This window comes from Watersipora subatra, chromosome 8 (assembly GCF_963576615.1).
Source record: "Watersipora subatra chromosome 8, tzWatSuba1.1, whole genome shotgun sequence".
NCBI classification, from domain to species: domain Eukaryota; kingdom Metazoa; phylum Bryozoa; class Gymnolaemata; order Cheilostomatida; family Watersiporidae; genus Watersipora; species Watersipora subatra.
This window is the reverse complement of record NC_088715.1, coordinates 36,877,930-36,893,202: the sequence shown is the minus strand read 5'-3', so window position 1 is coordinate 36,893,202 and position 15,273 is coordinate 36,877,930. Positions and strand designations below refer to the sequence as shown.

At 37.8% G+C, this 15,273-nt stretch overlaps 1 protein-coding gene across 1 annotated transcript in view; it reads right to left on the bottom strand.

Moving 5' to 3' along the window:
• Positions 1–9,224, bottom strand: part of LOC137401579 (centrosomal protein of 295 kDa-like) — a 77,115-nt gene extending 67,891 nt beyond the window's left edge. The window contains exons 1-6 of the mRNA XM_068088006.1: positions 9,102–9,224; positions 5,820–5,945; positions 4,725–4,883; positions 1,533–1,703; positions 601–764; positions 88–204 (exon numbers count right to left, since the gene is read on the bottom strand). Coding sequence (XP_067944107.1) covers positions 88–204; positions 601–764; positions 1,533–1,703; positions 4,725–4,883; positions 5,820–5,945; positions 9,102–9,206 — 842 coding nt within the window. The 5' untranslated portion in view covers positions 9,207–9,224. The remainder of the gene's footprint in view (positions 1–87; positions 205–600; positions 765–1,532; positions 1,704–4,724; positions 4,884–5,819; positions 5,946–9,101) is intronic.
• Between the last annotated feature and the right edge of the window lie 6,049 nt (positions 9,225–15,273).

Below are 15,273 nucleotides of genomic sequence, written 5' to 3'. Positions count from 1 at the left end.
CGCCGGAATATATGATACTATAAATACTACTAGGAGGGCATGGCATAACTGCTGTTAACACTTTTAGGTAACAGATGTAACAGGCACCTGTGTTTCCTGTCTGCCTTCTCAAGCTGATCTAACTCTGTCATCATGTTATCATAGTCCTGTCTCATGCGCTCCCGCCTAATGGCATGTGCACCTCGCACCCGAGCTTTTTCAAGCCTACAAGTACATAGACCTGAACAAGTCAACAGATTGCTAAACATAGCCAATTTACCAAGTAAAATTTAAAACATAAAATTGGACATTTGATGTCAAATTTAAATTTTTATATCATAAGAAGTGAAAAAGGCTGACGATTTCAAGTCAGCCAAATTTGTCAAATGCAACTTATTTTACAAATAAAATTAATGCTTCATTGACTTTCCAAAGTAAGATCTTGGCTGCTCAGTGATGAGTAAGGAGACATCTATAGATATATCTAGTGCAGTTGATAAATAACCAAATTGCTTTCAGCCGAAGCAAGATCAAACTATAGATCAAGTACAAAGGCAGATGTTAACCTAAATACAATGTTAACCTAAATACAACGTGCGTTCAATACGGAGTAAGTTCTACCTTTCATGAATGTTGTCATAATTCTCTCTTTCATAGTCGCCTCTCTTCAAGTTCTCCTCTTCCGCTCCTGCTAACCCATCTTTAAAAGACTCGTCATTTCGTTCAACGAGTGTCTTATCAACAGGCAGCACATAAGGATAAGTGTATGTGTCTGCATCTGTAAGCTGCACAAATAACCAATTTAATGAATGACACATTTGACAAGTGTCCATCGAATAAATAGCTGAACAAATAACCTATTTGATCGGTGACACATTTGACAGGTGTCGATCAGATAGCCGCACAAGTAACATATTTGATAAGTGACACATTTGACAGGCGTCGATCATATAGCCGCACAAATAACCTATTCGATAAGTAACACATTTGACAGGTGTCGATCGGATAGCCGCACAAATAACCTATTTGATAAGTGACAGATTTGACAGTTGTCCATTGGCTAGCCATTGAATAACACACCTGACAAGTTGTATATTAGCTAGTTACATTAGTAACATGCCTGCCAGGTGATTGACCTATCAGATAGGAGAAATGCTGATATATCGAATACCGTTTATCGATTGCGTATATACATTGCGAGTGACCCATATGACAGATTGTCTATCAGCCAGTTACATAAATGATGATCAACCAGCTAGTTACACAGCTGGTGTGTACGATAGCTTGTTTCTAATGTAACTATATACAGGCAGAAACCTGTCACATTGTCTATAACCCGCTAACATAAGTGACACCAAAATACAATTTTTGTTACCAAGCAACACGAGTGACACCTTTGAGAGGTTGAAATGAGATTAGCTGCACAACTCAAACATCTGTGCGGTCATAAACAGACTAGGTACGTTGTTCAGAGTTGAGAGGCTCCTCAAGAAGTGAACATTTTTCTCCAAAAGCAATGCACTACTATTAAAAGAATTCAAATGTAATCTAACCTGGACACATGCACCTTTAGCCTTACTGAGTACAGCGCGCAGATCAGAGCGTAAAGGTGGAGGCATGCTAGCGACTTCCCTTGCACGCAATCTTTCTTTCGCCATAGCAAGCTCTCTAGCCTGAATGACGGCTTCAGATTCAACTACCTCCACCCTCTTATCTTCGTGCAACTGCCAAAATATTAAGGTTATGGAAAATCAAATTGATCTAATTAACACCCTTGTATGGCACATAACTTGCACATTTCCACATAACGGTGAGACAAACTTGGAAACCCAACCATTTTGGTGATCGGTAAAAGTTATCTCCGCTATATTTGTAATTATGCTGCCTTTGGGACTGCTATCGCCATCATGTTTTGTATATTAAATAAAAGCCTAACAATAGAACTTACTGTACATCAATCATTCCCGCTGACTAACACAGACTACTCTACAGCTGTAGTAATAGGTCAACTCGTACTACCTTTGTAATGCTAACACAGACTACTGTACAGCTGTAGTACTAGGTCAACTCGTACTACCTTTATAATGCTAAGACAAACTACTATACAGCTGTAGTACTAGGTCTACTCATACTACCTTTGTAATGGTAACACAGACTACTATACAGCTGTAGTACTAGGTCGACTCGTACTACCTTTATAATGCTAACACAGACTACTCTACAGCTGTAGTACTAGGTCTACTCGTACTACCTTTATAATGCTAACACAGACTACTATACAGCTGCAGTAATAGGTTAACTCGTACTACCTTTATAATGCTAACATAGACTACTATACAGCTGTAGTACTAGGTCTACTCGTACTACCTTTGTAATGTTAACACAGACTACTATACAGCTGTAGTAATAGGTCGACTCGTACTACCTTTGTAATGCTAACACAGACTACTATACAGCTGCAGTACTAGGTCAACTCGTACTACCTTTATAATGCTAACACAGACTACTATACAGCTGTAGTACTAGGTCAACTCGTACTACCTTTGTAATGTTAACACAGACTACTATACAGCTGCAGTACTAGGTCTACTCGTACTACCTTTATAATGTTAACATAGACTACTATACAGCTGTAGTACTAGGTCTACTCGTACTACCTTTGTAATGGTAACACAGACTACTATACAGCTGCAGTAATAGGACAACTCGTACTACTTTTATAATGTTAACACAGACTACTATACAGCTGTAGTACTAGGTCTACTCGTACTACCTTTGTAATGGTAACACAGACTACTATACAGCTGCAGTAATAGGTCGACTCGTACTACCTTTATAATGCTAACACAGACTACTATACAGCTGTAGTAATAGGTCAACTCGTACTACCTTTATAATGCTAACACAGACTTCACTACAGCTGTAGTACTAGGTCAACTCGTACTACCTTTGTAATGCTAACACAGACTTCACTACAGCTGTAGTACTAGGTCTACTCGTACTACCTTTGTAATGGTAACACAGACTACTATACAGCTGCAGTAATAGGTCGACTCGTACTACCTTTATAATGTTAACACAGACTACTATACAGCTGTAGTAATAGGTCAACTCGTACTACCTTTATAATGCTAACACAGACTTCACTACAGCTGTAGTACTAGGTCAACTCGTACTACCTTTGTAATGCTAACACAGACTTCACTACAGCTGTAGTACTAGGTCTACTCGTACTACCTTTGTAATGTTAACACAGACTACTATACAGCTGTAGTACTAGGTTAACTCGTACTACCTTTGTAATGCTAACATAGACTACTATACAGCTGTAGTACTAGGTCTACTCGTACTACCTTTGTAATGTTAACACAGACTACTCTACAGCTGCAGTAATAGGTCGACTCGTACTACCTTTATAATGTTAACACAGACTACTATACAGCTGTAGTACTAGGTCTACTCGTACTACTTTTGTAATGCTAACACAGACTTCACTACAGCTGTAGTACTAGGTCTACTCGTACTACCTTTATAATGTTAACATAGACTACTATACAGCTGTAGTACTAGGTCTACTCGTACTACCTTTGTAATGGTAACACAGACTACTATACAGCTGCAGTAATAGGACAACTCGTACTACTTTTATAATGTTAACACAGACTACTATACAGCTGTAGTACTAGGTCTACTCGTACTACCTTTGTAATGGTAACACAGACTACTATACAGCTGCAGTAATAGGTCGACTCGTACTACCTTTATAATGCTAACACAGACTACTATACAGCTGTAGTAATAGGTCAACTCGTACTACCTTTATAATGCTAACACAGACTTCACTACAGCTGTAGTACTAGGTCAACTCGTACTACCTTTGTAATGCTAACACAGACTTCACTACAGCTGTAGTACTAGGTCTACTCGTACTACCTTTGTAATGGTAACACAGACTACTATACAGCTGCAGTAATAGGTCGACTCGTACTACCTTTATAATGTTAACACAGACTACTATACAGCTGTAGTAATAGGTCAACTCGTACTACCTTTATAATGCTAACACAGACTTCACTACAGCTGTAGTACTAGGTCAACTCGTACTACCTTTGTAATGCTAACACAGACTTCACTACAGCTGTAGTACTAGGTCTACTCGTACTACCTTTGTAATGTTAACACAGACTACTATACAGCTGTAGTACTAGGTTAACTCGTACTACCTTTGTAATGCTAACATAGACTACTATACAGCTGTAGTACTAGGTCTACTCGTACTACCTTTGTAATGTTAACACAGACTACTCTACAGCTGCAGTAATAGGTCGACTCGTACTACCTTTATAATGTTAACACAGACTACTATACAGCTGTAGTACTAGGTCTACTCGTACTACTTTTGTAATGCTAACACAGACTTCACTACAGCTGTAGTACTAGGTCTACTCGTACTACCTTTGTAATGTTAACACAGACTACTACACAGCTGCAGTAATAGGTCAACTCGTACTACCTTTATAATGCTAACACAGACTACTCTACAGCTGCAGTAATAGGTCGACTCGTACTACCTTTATAATGTTAACACAGACTACTATACAGCTGTAGTACTAGGTCTACTCGTACTACTTTTGTAATGCTAACACAGACTTCACTACAGCTGTAGTACTAGGTCTACTCGTACTACCTTTGTAATGTTAACACAGACTACTACACAGCTGCAGTAATAGGTCGACTCGTACTACCTTTGTAATGGCTACTGCATATCTCTCATTGGCTCGCTGATTGCTGAGTTGCACAGTGATGGCCTTTCTCTCCAGCCCGAGGTCAAGTTTATCAGCTTGAGCGTGGGCTATGCCAACAGACTTCAGTGACAAGGCATATTCCTGCTCTAACTGTGAAATCTGTATAAAAATATGGTTACATGAAAAGAATACTCCCAAAATAACCATTAAAAAGCTCATAATACTGTTGAGCATTGAGCCCCTCAACAAGTCCATGTATTTCTATTGATATTCTATTCGGCACTGCAACAAAATTCAAAAGGCAATGTGGATTTTGCTCAAACTTATGCGCCAGAAATAGCATCCATGACGGAATGACTAATGTGAAAATATCTGCTTTATGTTAAAGTGAGTAGTGATGATAGTACATACCGTAAGTCCTCATGCTGAAGCCGCGCGGCTTGTGCTCAAAAACAGATGTCTCACGCAAAAAAAAATAATCCTCCAACAAACCACGTATGCCCACAGACCGCGGCTAATGACTGAGGTTTTGTCATCCTTGACCCCCTTCGGGAGCGAGAGTGTTAAGACGGGTTTCGCTATACCCCGTCCTCTTGAATACGAAACCAGGCTACATCAGTACACATGAAAAGAATTTTCTTTTACTTCCAAGTTCGAATTAAAATTCCTAAACCTTTGCATCAATAACTTATTTGCCATGTCTCAGCTAGATTTTTATTGCACTGTTAGAGGGCTTCACGTTTATGGAAAGATGCCGGTCAAGAATGAAAAAGTGTTAATTACCTATGACTGTGGTGAGTTAAACATGAGCGATAAATTCTTCTCTACTTTAAAGTATTCCATAAACATGACCTTGAAAATAAACGAGTAGGTCGCCAAAACCTCGTACATAAAAGTGTATCATGACTGCGATTCTATGGTTATAGCGTGGAACTGAGCAGAGACCGCATTTATCGAGAAGCCGCCCTGAGCCCAACGTAAGTTTTAAAAACGTGGCTTTAGTCGCGGCTTATGACCTTGAACCAGACGCCACGCCCAACGACAGGCCGCGCGGCTTGAGCATGAGGACTTACGGTAAATAGTATATAGATCTACCCTGATTTGCCGTTCAACTTCCCATTCATCTTTGATTCGCTCTGCTAGCTTCTCCAGTTGCTTCACTTTCTCATTGCGGACAGCGCGGAGTTTGTGTTTAGCCAAGTAACGCGCCTTCTCTCTAACCTGCAAAGGTTCAAGGGTTAAAAAACTATCTGCGCATTATGTGGGGTTCAGCATCATAGAATTATCTACAAATTCTATCCGATGCAGATTTGGAGGTACAAAGTTATTCTTGTTTTCATAATGTGAAGGTGAAAACATTAGGCGATATCGCTATGCATGGCGCTAATCTGCGCTAGAACTCGCTCAGCGAGCTCATGCAGAGCGACAACGCTAGACCTTCTCTATCACAACTTTATTGCTAGCGAGATGCATTCTGATTAGTTTGTTTTTCCAAACATGCAACTTTATGGCAGGTAATTTTTCCTATCAATGTTCACCAATCAATGTACAGCAGCAGCACTTCCAGTCCTGTATGATATAACAGCACTTCCAGTCCTGTATGACATAACAGCACTTCCAGTACTGTATGACATAACAGCACTTCCAGTCCTGTATGACATAACAGCACTTCCAGTCCTGTATGACATAACAGCACTTCCAGTCCTGTATGACATAACAGCACTTCCAGTCCCGTATGACATAACAGCACTTCCTGTCCCGTATGACATAACAACACTTCCTGTCCTGTATGACATAACAACACTTCCAATCCTGTATGACGCAACAGCACTTCCAGTCCTGTATGACGTAACAGCACTTCCAGTCCTGTATGACATAACAACACTTCCTGTCCCGTATGACATAACAACACTTCCTGTCCTGTATGACATAACAACACTTCCAGTCCTGTATGACATAACAACACTTCCAGTCCTGTATGACATAACAACACTTCCAGTCCTGTATGACGTAACAGCACTTCCAGTCCTGTATGACATAACAGCACTTCCAGTCCTGTATGACATAACAGCACTTCCAGTCCTGTATGACATAACACATAACAATTAAAGAAAAACAGTTGAAAACCAACCTTTGGAGCCAATTATTGCGCAGGTTGAGCATCTTGAGAATGGTAAATATTTAATCTATTAAATATAAAAAACTACTTTAAAGTAAACTATATATAAAAATTGTAAAATAGCACTGTTAAAAATACAATAATCATTTTATCGTATATCTTCTTGTAGTGTACAATTCATGAAAGTGAGTTGGGCCTAACAAAAAAGGCGGAAAATGTTTACGTCGTCTTACATAAATTTATTAGCATCTCCGAAAAAACTAGTGATACAAAATTGTATTAGCAGTTTGTGAATTTTATTAGCAGTGAATCGCTCAAGTGTGTTTAGGCACACGCCAGCGATATCTCCGGGCTCGATGTGACGTTTGCGATAAAGTCGCCCAGGGTGTTTGACCCTTAATTGTTTCAAGACGTAGCGATGTCTATGTATTCTATCCTAGAGTAGATTGATCCTACATCCCGCAAGACTACATTTGTTTATTTCTATACAATGATAAACTTATACAATAACTAGAAACAAAGTATTTAAGAGTGAGAAAGGCTCAGAGCTGACAACATAACCTGGAAAGCTTAGAGGTTGGCTATGTGTGTTTAATAATTAATTTTTATCAGTTTTTTTAAAGCAGAGAGAGACACAAGAGTCTAAATTTGACGAATGCATGTCATGGAAAGTCAGTCATTAAACATTTTAATTACTTCGTTCAATAAAATACTTGATAAGATTGAAAGCGATAGAGAAAATAGGCCTAGATATCAATGAACATCTTTATCGGGAGAGTCGCTGAAATCATGGAAACATGCTAGCAGTTTAGCACTTGAACGACACTAGCTTAGCATGTTGGAAATTACTTGGAATCATTTGCTACTAACTACTAACATACTGACTACTAACATACTGACTACTAACATACTGACTACTAACATACTAAATACTAACATACTAACTATTAACATACTAACTACTAACATACTAACTACTAACATACTAAATACTAACATACTGACTACTAACATACTGACTACTAACATACTGATTACTAACATACTGATTACTAACATACTGATTACTAACATACTGATTACTAACATACTGATTACTAAAATACTGATTACTAACATACTGACTACTAACATACTGACTACTAACATACTGATTACTAATATACTAACTACTAACACACTGATTACTAACATACTGATTACTAACATACTGACTACTAACATACTTATTACTAACATACTGAGTACTAACATACTGATTACTAACATACTGACTACTAACATACTGATTACTAACATACTGACTACTAACATACTGACTACTAACATACTGATTACTAACATACTGATTACTAACATACTGACTACTAACATACTGATTGTTAACATACTGATTACTAACATACTGATTACTACCATACTGATTACAATCTCTTATATCTATTGAGTAGGTGGGGCTAAAATTTCTGGTAAACAAACACTGTCTTTCCATGCATCACACGTGTTTGGAATCACCTGCAGCCGACGAACTCCTACCCTACCGTTTCAGTGATCAGGAGCTGCACTATACTTATCCTTCAGTGACCAGGAGCTGCACTATACTTATCCTTCAGTGATAAGGAGCTGCACTATACTTTTCCTTCAAAACAAAACTTATTAAAGTAGACTCGCTTTCAGGCTACTTCAATTGATGCCTAGTCAATTATTTGCACTAAAAAAGTGATTGTTCCGCCATCCTCGAGCGAGCAACACACCCTTGGCATGTAAGGCAAAAAGTCAAGCAGGATAGCAGTGAGTAGCAGCAGAACTTCTTCGTAGCGAAGACCCGCGTGAATGTGTGCTGCTTAACTGAGTATTATTGATTTGGATCCATCAGCAGAGCATTTTCATCATGTCGAATAGTACCCTGACAGCGAATGCTTAGGCAATAATTTAGCAGAGTGCAATGACATCGAATGCGTTGGAATTTTACCGCTTCTCTGATTTGGTGCGGAAGCAACTCCAAACCAATTCAAAACATAAAAACACAATGAAAAACACAAGCTTTTTGTGTGAAAAATACATTTGTCACTATCTAGCACTTAGCAATTGTCACTATCTAGCAGAACATTTCAAGAGTTGGCCACAATTGCTTTTTCATGTTTTATTACTAACAAAACGTATTTTTAGAATTTTTAAACATAGTACCCTTTTCTCCAAAATACTTCATAACGTAAATGCATCTTGGCAGAGTTTGACTGGCACAAATAAAGTTGAACCTGAGTGATTCGCAACTTCCTTCTTCTATCCTGTTCTTCCCTCAACAGCCTCTCCATCTCTCCTGGGCTGAGACGTAAGCGAGATATCCCAGAGAGCTGCGGCATGCTTCTGCTACTGCCAAGTGAAACGATAAAACCTGCAGAACACAAAAGTTAAAATACGCTTTAGTATATGTAATATGATACAGCCAATAGAAGGGTAAAAAGATGAAAGCCTGTTATGCGTGAACAATATTATAGTCCTTTATAAGCAAGCGTGGTAATAGAATTATGTCATAATCTTTAATACTTTTGTAGCATATAATTAAAAACAACAAATAAATTAAAATAGTAAGCTTTGAGCAAAAAGTTAAAACTGAGAAAACATATATAAGATTCAAGGCATAAAACCGTTGAAAAGGCTTGTGAGCAACTTAACTTGATGTATGTTGTTGTATAAAAATATCATCAAAACAAGATATAAACAGGATGTGAAACCAGACCACAAGATATGAATACAATACGTATGAGCAGCGATGCGGCCAGAAGATCGAAAGATCGAACAATTAGAAAACGTCAAAAAAAGCAAATTAGAAACTTCAAAAATGAAACAAACATAAAAAATGACCCTGCCAGAAAAGCACCAAAAACATTGGAGACGAATCAAATGATTCGCTTGCTTCATTCAGATCACAACTTGCATCTCACTAACTTGAAGAAAACTGCTAAAACAGAGCCATGACTTCGCGTGCTCACCCCGACATACAACTTGATAAAATGCTATAACGTGCAGCAATAACAACAAAATGCAGCTAAACATTACAATGCATTTCCAAAACAAAACAAATATAGATGTAAAATGTATATATGCATGTTATATAAAATGTATATATATCATGCATATATAGATAAGTAAATCTAGTATCCCAAAGCCTACGCCAACCCTGTTTGCACGTTTAAATACCCGCTTGGGTAAACACGCATGTCACACCTACAACTATAGTTGTACAATTCACAAGCGTAGAAGAGATCAATGTTGAATTTCGTATTCTGGCTTATAAAGGGGACAGCCTTATGTTCCGCAAATCTCTACTAGTAGAGTAGGAGGGCATCAAAAAGCTGTCAAAAAAGTGATTTATTCCTTTTGGAGGTGGGCTATGTGATAAGAGTGGCATCTAGATCAGAATTTTGAGCTGATTTCAAATATCTGGTTTCTACACCTCTCAGATTGTTCATTTTTGAGCAATTTAATTAATATATTATTTTAATTAAATAAATGTCTGTAATGTTTCATGTGCTTCTACCAACAATGTAATAATGAAAATGGCATATAAATACTAAATAATTAGCAATAACCTAAGTTGGAATCAATTCTGATAACATTAAAAAATTTGTTCTTTAATTATAATATTAGAATTGTACTATTTAATATTGTGTTCCCATTTTGGTTGATATTGGGGCAGCTTTACAGCTTGTCCTTGTTATTCCGCAACTCATATATCATTACAGATCTGCAAAACAAAATGAAAAGTATTTTTAAAGACTTAGACCATGCGTATATAACATTTTAGTATACATATATTCATCATTAATGCTTATTATGTTGAACCGTTTACTTTATTATGCAAGTGAAATCGCAATTAGTCAGTCTTTTATACGGTGTGACACATATATATTCTAATCAAACATGAAGTGCACCTTTGGTTACAATACCACTCAAATGCTAACCTTCTAATTAACAGTCATCTGAGTCTTCTGTATCTTTCATCTCCATCCTCTTTATTTCTATTGCTACAGCAGCTGCTTCTGCACATGTCCGTACACTTGAGATCTGTATTGTTGCACTGACAGCGACGAGACTGGCACCCAGTTTTGTATCGACAAAACATGTCCACGAGCACATCATGAGGTGCTGGTTGTTGTGTTATCCATCTAGCTTTAAGCTCTCCATCTTCCATAAATCATCTATGTTGCTGGGGGATGGGGCATTGATGATTATTTGCTTGGCTCTTCATCATATCGCGGGCTGATAGTGTGGGTGGTAGGTTTGGTTGTGATGTCCGAGACGGTGAGTAGATCTTATACCTTGCTTCATTGATGGAATTAGTCTCTTCACCATATAATCTGCATATGAATGTCTCAACAGATTATCTTATTGCACCATCAACTTCAAAATCTGTTCCCAATGATTTCAGTGTGTTACAGAATTCAAGATTGTTCTTTAGCAGCTTGAAGAAAGTTATCTTCCTGTTGGAATAGAATGCGCTTACACCGTCATATCCAATTAGAGCATGGAGCCCGAGCAGTGCTTTGTATCGTTCGAATGTGAGGACAGTAGACAGACAGCCTGTTTACATATTTCAACTGCTTACCACAGCAGTAAATGAGTTTTTGTGATGGCAGCTCATTCACTAGAGATAGGCAGCTTAGGAAAACATCTGTGTCCTGGCACTTGACTAGAACTTTTGAGCTGGGTTTGTCTTCCATTATCTTTGCGATATGTGATAACATGCGCGTATCTGCTTCCTCGTGGTCTGGTGTCAAACAATCTATTTGGTTTACACCGATTGATCCATCAAGGTCATAGCTGATCATGTGGCATTCTTGAGAAAAAGCTGTTACAAGATCTAGTTTCTGCTTCACAGTTGAATTCCTCCATGTATCCTTTTAAAATTCTACTAAAGCGGTCTTGTTTGAGCCATCCGCTAAAAATTCAGAAGTTCGGACTAAACACAGCAACCTTCTGCCTTCCTTTCACACTTGTATGACTTCTCTCACCTTCTTGAATGCTGATATCAGGGTGTGTCACAAACAAATTTCACACGACATGTGTGATATACATTTGCAATACTAACTATCCGTTGCAAAAGCTGACTTGCAACCATGCCAAAAGTTGGAGGAGCTTTCAGGGTCTGAATTTCGGCCATAGCATCAACCACAACAGCGTCAAAGACTGGTAGCTGATCCTGATTAACATAGATTGATGGTTGATCATCAACATCTTTGTCAACAGCAGCCATCAGAGCCGACTTGGCAGTCTTCAATATAGAGCCATCAGATTTAGCCAGAGACCAGCTGATGTTGCCAAGAGAGAATGATAACACTTTTCTCAAATCCAAGTTACGCTGTTGGCTGATCACTAACAAATTCTCAAACAGTCTGTGCGAACACCCTAGGATTTTTTCTTAGCTGATGGTAATGTAGGAAAGGTTTTGAGCTTGTTTGACTTGATGGATGCATTGAAATCAATCTCTTGGATGCTTAACCTCCTCTGGACAAATTCTGAAAGCTGTTTCTCTCCTATCACATTTGCCATTTCAAGATCCTGCTTCACTTCAATGGAGGCTTTTGCACCATTAGTAATATGTACTAGCTTGGTGGTTTGAAACGCAAACGGATTTATTCTTGCTGTTATTAGTCTTTCATGACTTCCCTCATTTTTTCATCAGCCTTCCATGCCTTTTCATGCATCTCATAACTTGCTGCATCCGAATTACCAAGCACTAGCATTTTCCTCATGTCTGTATGTACAGCTGTTCGTTCTGGATGAGATAGAGTCCAGCATTGAGAGGCCGATGATACCTGATAAACCCTATGATTCCACCGTGAGACTTTGAGTCTCTTTTAACTGTTTGCTCAGTAGATTGATCACAAGCGATAGAGCTGAATGGATAGTGATGTCGTGATTGATAAGTAAAATACCCCTTCTTCATAAGAGCCTCATACACCTTGCTACGCCATACTTTCAGATTAGTCATCTCAGTACAGCATGCCATATCTAACGTAGTTTGTGTGGTCATATGCAAAAAACCAAGGAAGGATCATACATGTAATTTATCTATAAATTTATGTCCAAATTGTAGGCTATAGCACGTCATGTAAACTGCAGAGTTAATTTTGCTGCTAACAAAATGTGCAGACAAAAATTAAAATGTTTTCTTTTTCTCCCACCAATGTACCATCATCATGGAGTAATCATCATGAATTTGTAAAGCTATAAATATCTGATCTCACCTCTCCTGCTGTATCACATTCTTTCTGTCTCTTCTCATGTATTTTCCCAGCTCTTTCCATAACGAGTTTGTTACAATACTTTTTATAACAGGCATAATGACAACAAGTCTGAACTCTCATCAAAGTTCTCAGTGCTTAGCACTTTTTGAGCAGTTTCACATTGAATGCTCTCTTTTTCTAATATCAACCATCTGTTTAAATACTGTTTGGCTGTCTCATATTGAAATTTAGTCACTCTGACTAGGGTTTCATTCACAGACTAATCAAGACAGGGAAACAAGTGGTCTTGCTGCATCCTTGGCATGGGTTAAGGAATGCTGAGAATTGACTCACTTAATCTCAAATAAAAGCATTTATTAATTTTTGAGATTATAAAATAGTTTTCTTTGTCTGATATGTAAGATTTTCCAACCAAACTTGGAGTTGCCCCCTCCCATTTCGAAAGTGCTCCTTAGCTCAAAAATGTGCCAACACATAGGTGTAGAAACATTATAAATGAATTCAGCATAAATTTCTGACTATAAAACATCTTAGTTTGAGTAGCCCACCCTCCGAAGGAAAAGGCTGAAAGATAAGTTTATGTTCCTGCTCTACTATACGGCTCGCGAGAGGAAATTAGCAACCCAAAAACTCTTGTGAGAGAAGTCAAGAAAGCGCGATATATGACATCACAACCAGAGCCGTAGCTTCAGAGTCCTGAATCAGGAACCGGAAACAACAATGCTGTTTCCAAACAAACCCGATCGACATGCTGATCTTTAAAGGAATATTGTTACCTCGCTCTCAACATCTCACTTTTTTGCATTTATTTATTTCTTTACCAAAAAAATTGTAGTTTTTTGTAGAAAATTTTGTCCTCTTTCAAATGGTGTATGATACAACAATCAACTTTAAAGCAACTGCCAATGAGAGTAATATTTGTTGGTTAATGTTGCTGCCTCTCCATTATAACTTATATAAAAATAGAGCTCCCATAAACGCTTCCGCTAGCCACGAAACTCTGTGAAACTATACGGCTCTGATCAGAACAAGGAAGTAGCTTTGTTGATATTTGGTACTCTGTCTTCCAAGCTTCAGTTCATGATTGAGCAGTTGTTTATAAAAAAATGCAATGTCGCTGCAGATTATGTAAATTTTGGGAACTGATCATCTTTTTTCTCAACGTCAAAAACAAAAGTTAACTCAGTTTTTGCGTGTACCATTGAATGGAGTGAACTTGTAATCTCACTTTGTGTGGTAAGCTATAAAAACGCCTTTGGCTTAGCTGATCTAATAAGGACTTATTTACAGTGATGAATAGCACCGCTGGTATAGAACTGGTGCACAATTTTTACATGCCACAACTCCCTTACATCTCCGCATTTCATCGTGTGACTTTTGAAACAGATCAGTTGTAATAGTAAGTAACAATATCAAACCAATAATTCTTGATCAAATCAAGTCAGCTGTGACCTATATAGACAATTCTTAGTACAAATGCAGGCATCAAACCATCAAGAGACTCCGTTTTATCATCTATCAATGCTATCTTTGGCTATCATTAGACCTATAAATGCTATCCTTGTTTGTCATTAAACCTACAAATGCTATCCTTGTATGCCATTAGACGAATAACTGCTATCCTTGTCTATCATTACACCAATAAATGCTGTTATCGTTTGTCATTAGACCTATAAATGCTAACCTTGTCTATCATTAGACTTATAAATGCTATCCTTGTCAGTCATTAAACCTATAAATGCTAACCTTGTCTATCACTAGACCTATAAATGCTGTCCTTGTCTATCATTAGACCTGTAAATGCTATCCTTGTATATTATTAGACCTGTAAGTGCTATCGTTGTTTGTCGTTAGACCTATAATTGCTATCATTGTGTGTCATTAGACCTATAAATGCTATCCTTGTCTGTCATTAGACTTATAAATACTATCCTTGTCTATAATTAGACCTATAAATGCTATCTTTGTGTATCATTAGACTTATAAATGCTATCATTGTCTGTCATTAGAGCAATAAATGCTATCCTTGTCAGTCATTCAACCTATAAATGCTATCCTTGTCTATCACTAGACCTATAAATGCTATCCTTGTCTATCAATAGACCTGTAAATGCTATCCTTGTATATTATTAGACCTATAAGTGCTATCGTTGTTTGTCGTTAGACCTATAATTGCTAT